Source organism: Grampus griseus (assembly GCF_964374135.1).
Source record: "Grampus griseus genome assembly, chromosome: 2".
NCBI classification, from domain to species: domain Eukaryota; kingdom Metazoa; phylum Chordata; class Mammalia; order Artiodactyla; family Delphinidae; genus Grampus; species Grampus griseus.
Window position 1 is genome coordinate 10985343 of NC_139018.1, and position 14879 is coordinate 11000221.

Consider the following 14879-nt stretch of genomic DNA (forward strand, 5'->3'; position numbering starts at 1 on the left):
CATAAATAAAATTTTAAAATATCCTCTTTAGCTAACACTTTAACCAGTAATTACTTTAACCAGTAATTTGAAGAATTACTTGATAGCCAGCTGAAAGCAAGAAGGAGGTAAAGATTGATGGGATACACGAAGGACACCAAGAAGAAAGAAACCAGTGCTAAAACGGTGTCTGGGAGGGTTCTGAAGAATATCTTTGCCAACTTTGCAGTTTTGCTGAGGCTGGCCCTGTTCCTTGGTCACCCATGAACAAGACACTAAATCAAATTATAAACTGAGTTTCATAAAATTCGATATGGCAAAAAATTTCCTGCTGCATACACCCAGTTTTCTTCGGCATACACCCAATAACTCACGTATAATTTTCTATAAATGGAAACATCATCAGCTCCCAAGCCAGAAAACATGGATTTGTCCTCAACTTTTCCATCGCTAAACGCTAACTAAACACCAAGTGCTGTTGATTCTCTTTCCTAAAAATCCGTCAGGTCCACACCTTCTCTTTATCACCACCATCATTGCTTTAGTTAAGGCTCCCCTGTTTCTCCCCTGAGCGACAGCATTACCTTCTGACTAGATACCTGTCCCTGGCCTCCAAATCCTCTCATCTCTCTCCTCCACTGGCAGAATTTCTCAAATTCATCAAATTATATCACCACCCTGATTAAAATTCTTCAGGATTCCGCCATTGTCGCCAAGACAAAATCCTTACCTCTTAGTTTGGCAGACAGAGCCCTTAATAAATGTGACTATAAAACTGAGTCTACCTTTTACTCCTTTGCCATCCTCCTCGCTGCTCTGGCAACGATGAACTACTCGTAGTTTCCTGAGTGTATCATCACCCCCTTTCCTCTGTATCATTTAAACAGAGAGCTTCCTGGGTCTCAGCAGTCCTCCTCTCCTATCACCTTCATTTCATTAACTCCACTCCTCCTTCAAATATGTGCTCAGCAGACATCTCCTCCGGAAAGACCTTACCTATCCCCATCACACCTCTAACCTAGATTCATCCTCTCTCTGTCCTCCCATAGTTGTCTTGTTCATCTCTTTCTCACTATGATCATCGTAAGCATCTTAGGTTTTTCATTTACGTAAACGTCTTCCTGATTAGGCTCTAAGCTAGATGATGTTTTCGAACCATCTATTACTGTGACTGCTTTAGACTATATACCCAATGACGGTGTTAAAAGACCGTACTACAGGAACATTATGTTGTGGCAGGTAGGACTAATGAGTTACGTGGGCTGAAAGGTATTTAAAAACTGAAGAAACACTTTACTGCATATATACTATACGTCCCCAAAGAATTTTTTAAAAGAAGTCGCTTTCTACCTAGACAAACACTAGGGGAAGAAAAAGAGAAGATGGCGAACACCGGCTCAAATGATTCAGGTTCATCTACCTATGATGCTATGTGCGTATTTTGGTGATGTGTGTATCTTAGATGAAAAATAGGCTAAACAGGGAATAACTAATATATGGAGTAGATAATTCATGGCATATATTAGCTGTTCCCTATTTAAACAATTTTCTTAAAAAGCAGAAAATGAAATGAAAGCTTTATTGGTTGTTGATCAAGTCAATTGGTGTTATACGCTGAGGTGGCCAAGGAATTTTCAGCGTCCATATCCAATCTACTTACTCAATATTTGATGTCTATATTTTGTAGTATTCATTTTTATCTAAACTTTGTAATATAACTTTGTGATAAAAGTTATTTCAAGAATACCAGTAATGCTTTGTATTTATGAAAACTGTATGAACGGATATACTACAACCCTAACTCAAGACTCAAGAATTCTGTGTAATGTATCTCCATCTCATGTCTCTTTCCAGGAGCCTGAGTTAGCAGAAGGAACAGGGAAACTTTCTTTTAACGCAATCTCACATATAACCCAGCATGGAGCATAAGATAATACTGGAGGAAGACTCCATTACACCATCTACTGCAGTCTTTATTACCATTAGGCATGGATCATCTCACGTCTTCAACTGCTTACCACCAGCCGGCTTTCTTCTTTGGGAGCCAGTCTCTCCAGGAGCTCACAAGCAAGCTGATAGCAGAGAATACTAGACTGACATAAGTTACACTCAATTGCTTTTTCTTCCTTCTGGCAGGTGTGGGAGCCCCCCCAGGGGGCTTGGAAGACATTGTTTATAATGGAAATAATGTCCTTTGATAAGCTGTGTTCTAAGCCCATCGTGATCCCATCATCTTGTAACTCCATCTGAAAGATACCAAAAAAAAGCCAAAAAAAAAAAAAAAAAAGAAGAAGAAGGAGTTTGGTCCTTTTGTCCAATATTTCACTGGCACACTAACTGGGGACAATTTTCACTAACTGATGACAATATAAATTATTTAAAGATGATAAGGCTTACAGACCATGAGCATACATTACTTTCCATGGAATCTTCTAAAAAGAATATAAACACAATACAAAGTAATAGGAATTATTTTTTAAATCATGTAGGACATTTAAAAGAGAGTTCTTTTTTAAAGCCATCACTTTGTGAGATTTTACACATTTAAAAAATGCTGTTCCTCACCTAGTGTCCAGATCTTGGTTTCTAAATACCATTATCCACTAAAGGAACCAGGACTCCTTGGAGAAATGGCTGATTCCAGGGTTGGGGCTAGGAAAATATAAAATGAGCCTGGAACATTCTGTCATGTGAGACATTAAGGAAGTGTTCAAAGAATGATGGGAATATGTCAAAAGAACACAGAAGCCAGTCTGAAGGGACTCTCATTGGCCAAATGTGGGATGAAATGAGCCTCAAAATAAATAATCATAGTAACAGATTTTAGCCCACTGAACAAAAGAATCCATGACTACATTCGGGTATAAGTAGATTAAACAAATAAATATATAAATGGGAGAGGCAGGGAACCTGCTCCTTCAGTAGAATGCCAGCTAATAAATTAAAAGAAATGATGGAATTAGAATATTATCATTTGGTAACCAACAGAGTAAAAATTGATTCAGGCATGAATCATCCATGGATACTAAAACTAGAAGGTGAAAGTCTGATGAAAAACAGGAAATCTGTCTTAAAGTACCTCCCTACAAGTTAGTTATTAATTACAAAGGGGAAAATAGTGGCTTTGTAGTAGAGAAATCTGGCAGAAATCACCTTAACCAAGTTATTACCACCAGTAATGGGACATTATCATGTCATGTGCCCCCCGATATCATGCACTGAAAACAACATAACATCACATCTGTGGTATGACTGACAAAAATGCTTAAGTCAAATTGATTCATAAGGAAACATCAGACAAACTCAAATTGAGAAGTATTCTATAAAGTAACTGGACTGTACTCTTCAGAAATGTCAAGAATATGAAAGATAAACAAAGATTAAAGGACTAATAAATCAGGACAAATCACTGTAATGAGTGATGCTGGATTGTGTCCTCAGTCAAAAATAACTTTTTACTTCTGCTATAAATATGGTATGATTATTATATCAATTTTTAAAATAAATAATTTCTGTAAGTTTTATAATAGATAATAATATTATAACAATATTAATTTCCTGATTTTGATAACTGTCCTTGGTTATGTAAAAGTATGTCATTTTTTAGAAAATATACTCTGAAGTATTTAAGGATAAAGGGACATCCTGTTTGCAATTTACTTTCAAATCGTTCATTAAAAAATTCTACAATTCATACATACACATAATTTAAGAGAGAGAGAGGAGAAATAAATGTGGTAAATGTTGACATCTGGAGAATTTGGGGGAAGTACTTGGGAATTTTTTGTAGTATTCTTGCAGTCTGAAATTATTTCAAAATAATAAGTTAAGAAAAAATGTTCTCCTGACCAAAGCCTTTTTTAAACTTTTCTTTTAAAATTAACTTCAAAAATCAATTTATATAATATATTAAAATCAGCCCATCACTATTGAGTTGTACCTTGCTCTTCCCCAAAACAGCATTACCCAGTTTGTTCACCAAATTTGTTCAACAGAATCAATTCTAATGATGCTAGGGTGTTTCTAAAATTCATAACCATTCTCATGTGTCAACATCATTGAAGTTATTCATAAGTATAGTATTTTTCAGACTCCTTAGGAAATCCCCATAGAAGTTTGTGAAATGTCTTAAGCGATGCTGCATCATTTCAGTAAGTGCCAAGATGCCCAACACATAGAAAGAATCACTATACAATGCTTTCCCTCATTCTTCACCTCTGAACTAAAGGAAGTTCATGCTTCAGCTACCTGCTTCAGGAGAAGATCAAACATGAGGATGAAACAATTTAGATTCATTTCATCATCTTCACAATCAAAGTCAATAGTCCTTCCTCCTTGATGTCCAAAATTCTTGAAAGGACTACGAAATGGGCTACGCATAGGACTCCGAAATGGACTCTGAAAAGGACTATGAAATGGACTCAGCATATTGTGCTGAACTCGTCGACCAGGATCAGAGGCAACACTCACCTAGAAGAAAAAACATTAACACACATAAGTGAACTCACAGGAGCTCAAATGGCTGTACAAAATATTTGACGACTCTGTGTAAGGTATTTCCAGCTGTCACACTGATTTCCTTCCTTAGCCAATGGCATTAGTACCTCCAAATCCTATGAATCTTCTCAAAACATAAAAATAAGAAATAAAATATCTAAACTTTCTAATTGTCAGGTGAATGAAACATAAGTACCCTGAAGAATGAAGGCAGCTCTCTTTGCCATTATATTTTTCATTCCGTAAAACATTTCCAATTAACTAAACTGCATCTACTTAAAACCATAACCTGAAAAATGATAACCTACAGGCATTGCAAGATCACTTTTAAAATCATTAGCACAGAATCTCAGATTGACATGACTGGTTAAAGAAAAATGGTTTCTGGGTATAATAAGTATTAAACTGTCATGAAAAAACAATATATGTCAAGCCTGCTGTACTGTTTATTCTCCGTTTGCCAACCCAATCCTTCCCCCCCAGAAGGCCCTCACTGCCCTTTTCTGCCCTGTTCTATGCCCAAGGATGCCCAGGACTGAGTCTTTCCTGGCCCTCTTGATGGCTGGCTTCCAGTTGGGTTCAGTTAATGAGAGGCACCAGTGGAAGACCTGAAGCTGAAGGAGCGAGAGGTAGGAGTTATTTCTTCCCACCTCCTGCCTCCTTTGATGCTACATCTTTGGCAGTATCTCCACCCTCTATAGTTCCTCTAGCCAGACGTTCCTTATAATTTAAGCTCCCAAAAGGCCCAGGAACATTTTCCCTTGCTCCTTCAGCCCTAGGGGTATAAAGGCTTCCTAGTGAACTACTGCTGGCTCCTGGGTGCCTCACCAACCCCATCGCCCCCTTAACCTTTCCCATAACTCTATAGGCAGAGTATCCATTAAAATCTCTTCATTTGAACCATCCAGGATAAATTCTGTAGCAGGACGCTGACTGACATACCTGTACATCATTCTGAAATCATCTTTTTTCTATTTAAGATCTCTCTAATGATCAGAAATCTCCTTGAACACCATATTTAAAATAAAAAAGAAGAGTATCCCCATTAAGAATCAGAATATCTGGATAATGATAGCGTTATCTATGGCAAATCACTTCAGCTCACTGAACCTCAGGTTAAGTAGTTGTAAAATGAGGCTCATGAGCTCTTCCCAACTGCCTCACACAATCCTGTGATGTCATTAAGTGTGAATATGTTACACAGTATAAAGTGCTAATAATGTACTGTAATATTAAAGATTACTGAAGAAATCAATAAAATATAAATGTTTGGCAGCTGTCTCCTATGAGGCAGATGAGAAAAGAAGTAATGATTTTTTAAAAAGAAAGCACTGAATACAAACTATGATCCCCTGATCACGTTATAGTCTCATTTTCTAATCCCTAGAGAGCAGGTAGCATGACTGGGGGCCTGCAGTATACAGCCGGGAAAATGTTAGGGAGAGGATTGGCACGGAGACAGGTGAGAACAGTCCCTGCCTTGGAGACATTGATGAGAGTCAACCTCTCCAAAACTGATCATGGTCTGGGAATGTCAGAACAACAGCAGAAACTTTATCAGGTCCTCCATAGAAAAATTATCACAGATGTCCAATAGTTCTTGTACACTGTAGACCAGACTATATTTTCTCATCCTCAAAGGTACAAAGGGGTCAATAAGATGGGCTCAGTTAGTTTACAGTGACAACATCACTCACAATCACCCCTAGTTGATCATCTTTTCCCAAAACACAATAGGGAAAAACAAAGAGCAAGCAAACAAAAATATCCAAACTGCTCATTCCCAAAGTGAAGCAGTGATCTGCCCACTAGCTGGTAAAGAATTCTTATTCACCAGAAAACAAAACAAAATTGCATAGTACCCCAAAAGCTCAAGCTACTCTTTTTGGTTTATCGAGGATGAAAGGTAGCTAGCAGAGATGTGTAGGAGAAAAACTCAAAGGAAAATGAAAACTCAATAACTTACTGATTACAGACAATACCAAACATGTCTTAGAACAGTGTTTTCTGTTATTTAATGTGCTTAAAAGGTTAACAGAGTGAGTGGGATAGGATGAAGAAAGCATTTTCAGAGCAGTTTATGAGGATGTGACTTTAAGGCCCACTATAATTGACAAGAGTTTTCAAAATCTTAACAAGTAGGACAAAAACAATTGTGGCAATAATTACCCTTCGAGCTGCAAGGTTCCCTGCCAGTTCACTGACTCTTGATTTTCTTTGATTTGCCAGTTCTTTAACAGAATTAACTCCATCAGAAAACATACTGATTAATAGTTGAAGTGGAACCATGATGTCTAACTCTGATAATACCTGGGGAAAAAAGGCATATGTCCCCCAAAATATAAACATTAAAACTCAAAAAAACTATGTTTAACATTCTTCCCTAAGGTGACCTATTGAACATAAGGACATTTAGCCTCACACATATTCTATCTGCGGTCATCCTCAATTATTCATGCTAAAAAATTCAAAGCTATCATTGAACATTCCCACTCCTCCACTCCCCACACCCGATAAATCACCATGTTCTTTCTATTAAAACTTCTAAGTATCTCCTGATGCTGTCCCCTCCTCTCCATACCACTGCTGTTGCCTTAGTTCATCACTTTTCTCCTGAACTAGTATAATCTGCGAGCAATCTTCCTCCAATCCTTCCCCACTCTGACCTGAATGCCCCATCCGACCTTGCTCTCTGGTGCAAGCTCAGGTACCCTTCTGTCAAAATCATGTTACTTTATCTGTAATGAATTTTCTAGAAATAGATGCCTCCTTCCTTCAGACAGAATTAATCCATCTGTCTTCTCCGCTTTCTTAAAACTTTGTACATACCTTTATTAGAGCAATTATCACTTTTTATTATATTTGATTATTTGATACTATCTCCCCACTGTGAGTTCCTTGAAAAAAGGAAGTATGAGGAAAGGATCATTTCTTATCCCATTTTTATCCTACTGCCTATTACTGTGCCTGGTACATAGGAGCTCTATAAATGTTTCTATAATTAATTAATAAATGAGTCAAGCCAATCACTATATTGTTCACTCTATTCCCCAAATGGTTAGACCAGAGGTTTAAAACCTCCTTCAACTACAGAGGGCTTTGAAGCACTCTGTCTTCAAAGCAAAATTGTGTCAAAGCCCAGTCTGTAAAACATATAAGCTGTAATTGCTCTAGCTATGGAGAACCTCTATGCTCTGGAGGTTTACAGGCCTGTCTGCTCACCTCCAGATGGCACAGCTAAAGGGTGTATAACTGAATAACGGAGGCGCTATCTAGCCATCTGTAGAAGGATGGGCTTTGCTAAAATGGAAATTATCTTATGCAAGTCTACTCGGGGATGAAAAGTTAAAATTCTGAGTCCCAAAAGTGACTTTGTTTTTTAAATCCCTTTACTACTTGTCAGTTATGAAAAATATTATTCTTTAGTTTACAACCCAGAAAGGCATCTCCAGAACTTGAAAAGCCTTTGGGATCACATCCTTCCATGATACAGAAATGTATCTGCATCCGTAGCTAATCTAAATATTGACTCTGTCCTCCTTTTCTGAAATTGTCCAAATTTTATAACAGGAATTCAACTCAATTTAATACATTTTTAAGAATGTACACTAAATAATAAAGTATGTGCCAGATGCTGAGAGGAAAGGATGAGGGAGTTATAAATTCAAAAATGAAAAAGACCTGGACCCTGCACTCCAGGCATTTGTAATCAGGAAAAGAGATAAAAGTTAACTATAATATTAAACAGAAATAGAGTTTACACAGAGAACCTATATGAATACTGGGGGAAGGAATAATGAACTCTAATGGGAAGATAAGGGTGTGACATACGAGAAAACTTCATAGATAATTTCGGAGCTGAATTTTAAAGAATAAGCTAGAGTTCACATATGGAGACAGGAAATGAAGTCATTCCAGGCTGAGGGAATAGCATGAACTACTCCCTAAATCAGTAACTTTCAACCTTTCCAAGTAAAGGACCTATTTAATATCAAAAAATTTATCAGACTCCCACAAGACAGCTATTACACTTTTAGTATCTATTGATAGAAAAAATATAAGAACCAAAAGCTACTATGAATTCAGTAATAGTATTGCACAAATTTGTATTTTATTAACCACAACTATAGCTAATATATTTGAAATATAGCGATTTGTCTATGCATATGAGTTACTAGTCTACAGATAGTCCTGAGCAAACATACGTGTTTAAGGATTCTTTGCAATAACTCTCTGCCCCTCTACCCAAGGAGCTAAAGTTCATAGGCTAAAAACTATTGCCCCAAATGATCAAAAGTGTCATTTACTTACATGAAGCCACAGTAAAGCTTGTTCCTGCACAGAGGAAGGGTATCCTGTGAACCGACAACTAATAAAGCCAAACATCTCTTCCATTGAAAAAGGTAGAGGACAAAGCTCAATGTCAAACATTTTGCTGAAAAGCAGAGCAACAAAAGTAAATGACCAGTGGGCATATAGTAGGGTCTACTGTTGCATTTCCATCTATATCTTATTTGGGGAGCCAAATAGTTTAGTCTGTGTTCTGAACTATTAGCATGTTTCATTTTACTGAAAAGGCTTATGTCGCTGGAATAGATATAAATAATTCATACAGTTGTTAATAACATTGGGGTTCATACTCATATCAGGTTTAACAGAAGGAATTGCATTTCTAGGGAATTGCACTTCTAGGGAATTGCTCCCCAGCATCTAAAAACACTGTCCCTTTGTACTTCTCCCACTTTATCCAAATCATAATTACATTTGAAAATAAACAATATGGTGTATCTTTTTATTATCCCGTAAGAACGAAATCCTTTCTGAACAATTACAAATCATCTTAGCACAATTTATAGCAACTATTTCATTTTGAACCTTCCAATTTTTCTATAGGATCATGTAAAAGTAAATAAGATTATATAAAATGCTTATCACAGTGCCTGGCACACAGTACATGCTCGATAAATGTTAAACATCATAATTAACGGTGACTTCATTAAACTACTTACCCACCTTAATACTTCCCTGAATTCTTTTAACTGATTATCTGGGACTTCTGTTCTGATGGCTTCCAGCCATTCTGGCATGATACACTCCCACACGGACTGACTGATCACATTGTAGGGAATCAGGCAGAGGATTCGGTTGAGACCTTCCTTCAACTGAGTCACTGTGCTACAGGACTTATCCCAGTATCCACCAACCTGATGGCATTTCCACAGCCACAGGGGAAAAGAACAAAGTGCACTTGTTACATTTATACTCAAGGAAATACTACATGAAATGGGTACAAAGACCACTATCCATTACATCTGAAACCTGGGCCAAGTATATTGAGTAAGATTTGGAAAAAACTACAAACCACCAGGATCCCTTTGTTACCAAAAAGAAACCATAGTTACAAATAGGTCCAAATAATGATCACAGACTGAATTTGAACTATTCTACTGCAGACTTCTCAAATCACACATGAATTAAAATTCCAAAGATTTATTCCTAGTAGGGTGAACAGGCTATTGGAGCGTTTTTTCTAAGGTTTGACAAACCCACTGCAAATACGTGCAGTTATACCTGTGTTTCAAAGGAACACAGATTTCTACTACCGTACACTTTGTATTGAAGATTTTTCATATGGAAAACGAAGGGACAGAGAGTACTTTTTTCCCCTATGCTGCATATTCTGCCACAATTTTTTCCCTAAGAATGTTCTAAGGCTGGTTGAATCCATGACTTTTTTTAAAAGCTATATTTTTTACTAAATAAGATAGTATATTAATTTTCTAATGCAGAAGAACTTAAAATTACAAACTGAGGTTCTGTTTGTAATTCTGATTTTAAATAAAGATCCTATATTACTATTATACGTATCAAAGTAACAAAGGGTTGACTGGTCCTAGATCTTTACTGTATAACACAAGATTTGTGGGAAAATATGTTATTTTTTTCCTTCCAGTTTTATTGAGTTATAATTGCCATGCGGCATTGTATAAGTTTAAAGTGTACTGTACACCATAATGATTTGACTTACATACATCATGAAACGATTACCACAATAAGTTTAGTGAACATCCGTCACTACAGATACGAAATTAAAGAAATAGAAAGATATTTTTCCCTTGTGATGAGAACTCTTAGGATTTACTCTCTTAACAACTCTCACATGTAACATACAGCAATGTTCATTATATTTATCATGTTTTTACATTATATCCCTGGTACTTATTTATCTTATAACTGGAATTTTGTACCTTTTAGCTGCCTTCATCTAATTCCCCTTTCCCCCACTCCCCGCCTCTGGTAACCACAAATCTGCTCTCTTTTTCTATGAGTTTGTTTGTTCGTTTTTGAAGTATGATTGACCTAGAGCACCATATCAGTCCCTGTTACACGACATAGTGATTTGATATTTCTATATATTTCAAAATGACCACCCTAATAAGCCTAGTTACCATCTGTCCCCATATAAAGATATTCCATAGTTATTGACTATGTTCCCCACACTGTACATTTCATCCATGTGACCCATTCATTTTGCAACTGGAAGATTATACCTCATAATCTCCCTCACCTATTTCTCTCTTCCCCCTAACCCTCCTCCCCTCCCGGAACCACCTGTTTCTTCTTTGTATCTATAACTCTGTTTCTGTTTTGTTGTGTTTATTCAGTTGTTTTGTTTTTTTAGATTCCACATATACGTGAAATCACACAATATTTGTCTTTCTCTATCTGACTTATTTCACTTAGCATAATGCCCTGTAGGTTCATCCATGTTGTCACAAAAGGCAAGATTTCATCCTCTTTTATGGTTGAGTAATATTCCATTATATATGTACCACTTCTTCTTTATACATTCATCTATTGATGGACACTTAGGTTGCTTCCATATCTTGTCTATCATAAATAATGCTGCAGTGAACATAGGGATGCATGTATCTTTTCTAATTAGTGTTTTTGTTTTCTTTGGACAAATACCCAAGTGGAGTTGCTGGATCATATGGTAGCTCTATTTTTAATTTTTTTGAGGAACCTCCATACTGTTCTCCATAGTGGCTGCATCAATTTACATTCCCACCAACAGTGCAAGAGGGTTCCCTTCTCTCCACATCCTCACCAACACTTGCTATTTGTCATCTTTTTGATAACAGCCATTCTGACAGGTGTGAGGTGATATCTCATTGTGGTTTTGATTTGCATTTCCTGATCATCAGTGATGTTGAGCATCTTTTCATGTGCCTATTGGCCATTTGTATGTCTTCTTTGGAAAAATGTCTATTCAGGTCCTCTGGTCAATTTTAATCGGATTTTTTTATAAGAGTTGTACGAGTACTTTGTACATTTTGGATATTAACCCCTTATCAGATATATCATTTACAAATAGCTCCTCCCATTCAGTACGTGGTCTTTTCCTTTTGTGAACGTTTCCTTTGCTGTGCAAAAGCTTTTTAGTTTGATGTAGTCCCATTTGCTTAGTTTTGCTTTTGTTTCCCTTGCTTGAGGGGCCATGTCTAAAAAATATTGCTAAGACTGATGTCAAAGAGCATACTGCCTATGTTTTCCTCTAGACATTTTATGGTTTCAGGTCTTACGTTTAAGTCTTTAATCCATTTTAAATTTATTTTAGTATACTGTGCGAGAAAGTAGTCCAGTTTGATTCTTTTGCATGTCTAGTTTTCCCAACACCCTTTATTGAAGAGGCTGTCTTTTCCCCATTGTACATTCTTGCCTCCTTGGTCATAGATTAATTGCCCCAAAACTATCTTATTTTAAATGAATCCAATTTTAAATATTTAATTGTTATATCTAGAATTCCACATTATTCAAAACAAATAAACTCCATTTAAAGTTGAAATATCTATTTGGTATCATATTGGCCAACACGCTAGATGATTGACTAGACATTTTCAGGAAGTGACTACATTTCTGGGGTTGTTGTTAGTTACATAGACTCAGAAGAGCTACCACTGATAATGTTGCGATTGTGGAATGTATCATTACTGAGGTCCCCTTGGCTATTTAATTTATGGTTAAGCCATATAAAGGCCTGTTGGTTTTGGGTCACATTTTGGAACAGGTATCCTTATGGAGATACTAAATTGTCAGTGACCAGACAATGGATCCTTTGATTTGGAAAAGTTTTTATGTTTAAAAGGATTTTAGAGAGTTCTCACCCTAAATAAATGTCCTCTTACCAATGGGGAAGGATCAGATTGACAGAAGCACACCAAAAAAAGGATCACAGCTAGCCTAAAAGACTCCCTTAACAAAACTGAAGAACAGAAATCTGATTTAGAAAGAAAAATAAAATCCACACCCACCCTAAACCTCCCCCCTCCACCACCTCCCTCCTACGAATGACCCAGTTGGAGGTTGACATTCAGAGCCTGGTAGGAGCCATTATAAAGGCCTTCCCTCAGAAGTTTAATTGCACTAAAATGGAATGATCTACTTGGAGAAAAGGAATATATCCTAAAACCTTTGTCACACAATTTATAAAAAATATTGCAAAGGCACACAGCTCTAAATCTACAAATCTCAGATCATAGAAGTCTTTTGTTTTCTACTTTAGTTGAAAATCTCGTTTCTGATATAAAGAGGTTACTTCAAAGTAATGTGGTTGCATGGGCAGGCCAGCTCCCTAATGTTATTATTGAGGCTGTCATCTAATTCTTTGAAGAATTAAAAATAAGTGGCCTTGCCTTACTAATTGAATATTTACAAAAACTAAACTGTGGCTCTGGAAGAATCCCAAAGCTCATCCATCCTTCTTACCAGCCCCAAAGCCTCCCCTATTCATCTCAAAATGATTGCAGATACCGTAGAAAGTCAGGACATTGGAAAAGGGACTGCCCTGCCCTTCAGAAGAAGAAACACTTAAACAGCAATCGTCTTAGGCCCAGCCTCCTCGGACAGGCTCCTCTGAGTCCTCTTCTCAACTAAGACCTCACCTTGGACCTGTTAAAAACTGCAGACTCTCAACACAAATAATTTTGTCCACCTCCCATGAACCTCCTCAAAATGCCTGCTTGTAAAAGCTCAACGCTGCCAAGAGAATTTGTTTGTCCCAGTCAAAACCTGTTAAGAGACAAATCTGCCCTTGAAAACCCTCTTAGACTGTTATCTTACAAGCTTGCATCCTTTCTCTCCCTCTTTGACATTTAAAACTTCTACCACCCAGCACTATCTTCTCAAGGACTTGAGAATCATCTCTTTAAAATGCAAATGTTCAAGGAATTAACTGTGGCTCTCTAAGGGGTGCCTTGCTTTTATTTGTACTATTGCCTCCTCTCATAAAATAGGAGAAATTTATTTCTCCTCCTGATAAGCATCACTTAACACTCCCCTTAACAAACCTCCAATGCCTTTTTCCTTAGCACACTCCAGCCTTTAAAAAGTACCTTCTTAGTCAACTAAAACAACTGTCTTAGGCTGAATCACAGCCTCTATCAGATTATATATCAGGGCAAATAAAAAGCTCTTAAGGGTCTCCCCCTACAAATATTGCTTAAAAACTTTAACCCTATATTGAACAGATTAACTAACAACTTGGTCCATCTGCTAGAAACATAATTTGAATAAAAGTGAGGTAAAGATGAAAACCAGCTCTTATATAAACTAGTGAGTTTTGTATTAGGTCTGTATTTGTGTCTGCCTGTAAGTTTATATATGTATGGTATGTATATATGGTATTTTCTTCCTCTGGATGGTTTTGCCAAATTATTTATAAAACACCTTAAAAGATCTCTATTCTAAATGGGCTTTAAAAAAAATAAGAGCTTTTAAAAATTAAATATTCCTCCAGTCCCTCCCATCAGGAAACTTGCACAAGCCTCTTAGATAGCCTTATCCACCAGAGGGCAGACAGCAGAAGCAAGAAGAATTACAATCCTGCAGCCTGTGGAACAAAAACCACATTCACAGAAAGATAGACAAGATACAAAGGCAGAGGGCTATGTACCAGATGAAGGAACAAGATGAAACCCCAGAAAAACAACTAAGTGAAGTGGAGATAGGCAACCTTTCAGAAAAAGAATTCAGAATAATGATAGTGAAGATGATCCAGGACCTCGGAAAAACAATGGAGGCAAAGATCGAGAAGATGCAAGAAATGTTTAACAGAGACCTAGAAGAATTAAAGAACAAACAAACAGAGATGAACAATACAATAACTGAAATGAAAACTACAGGAGAAGGAAGCAATAGCAGAATAACTGAGGCAGAAGAACAGATAAGTGACCTGGAAGAGAGAATGGTGGAATTCACTGCTGCGCAACAGAATAAAGAAAAAAGAATGAAAAGAAATGAAGACAGCCTAAGAGACCTCTGGGACAACATTCAACGCAGCTACATTCACATTAAAGGGGTCCCAGAAGGAGAAGAGAGAAAGGACCTGAGAAAATATCTGA

At 37.0% G+C, this 14879-nt stretch overlaps 1 protein-coding gene across 4 annotated transcripts in view; it reads right to left on the reverse strand.

Annotated features, from left to right (window-relative positions):
• The window catches only part of UNC79 (unc-79 homolog, NALCN channel complex subunit), a gene marked incomplete at both ends in the record, with an annotated part of 200721 nt that overhangs the window by 108040 nt on the left and 77802 nt on the right, over positions 1-14879 (reverse strand). For all 4 annotated transcript variants that reach the window (XM_082681877.1, XM_082681876.1, XM_082681874.1 and 1 more), the window contains 5 exons: positions 1998-2225; positions 4228-4449; positions 6646-6786; positions 8788-8911; positions 9490-9680. In XM_082681877.1, coding sequence (XP_082538003.1) covers positions 1998-2225; positions 4228-4449; positions 6646-6786; positions 8788-8911; positions 9490-9680 — 906 coding nt within the window. The remainder of the gene's footprint in view (positions 1-1997; positions 2226-4227; positions 4450-6645; positions 6787-8787; positions 8912-9489; positions 9681-14879) is intronic.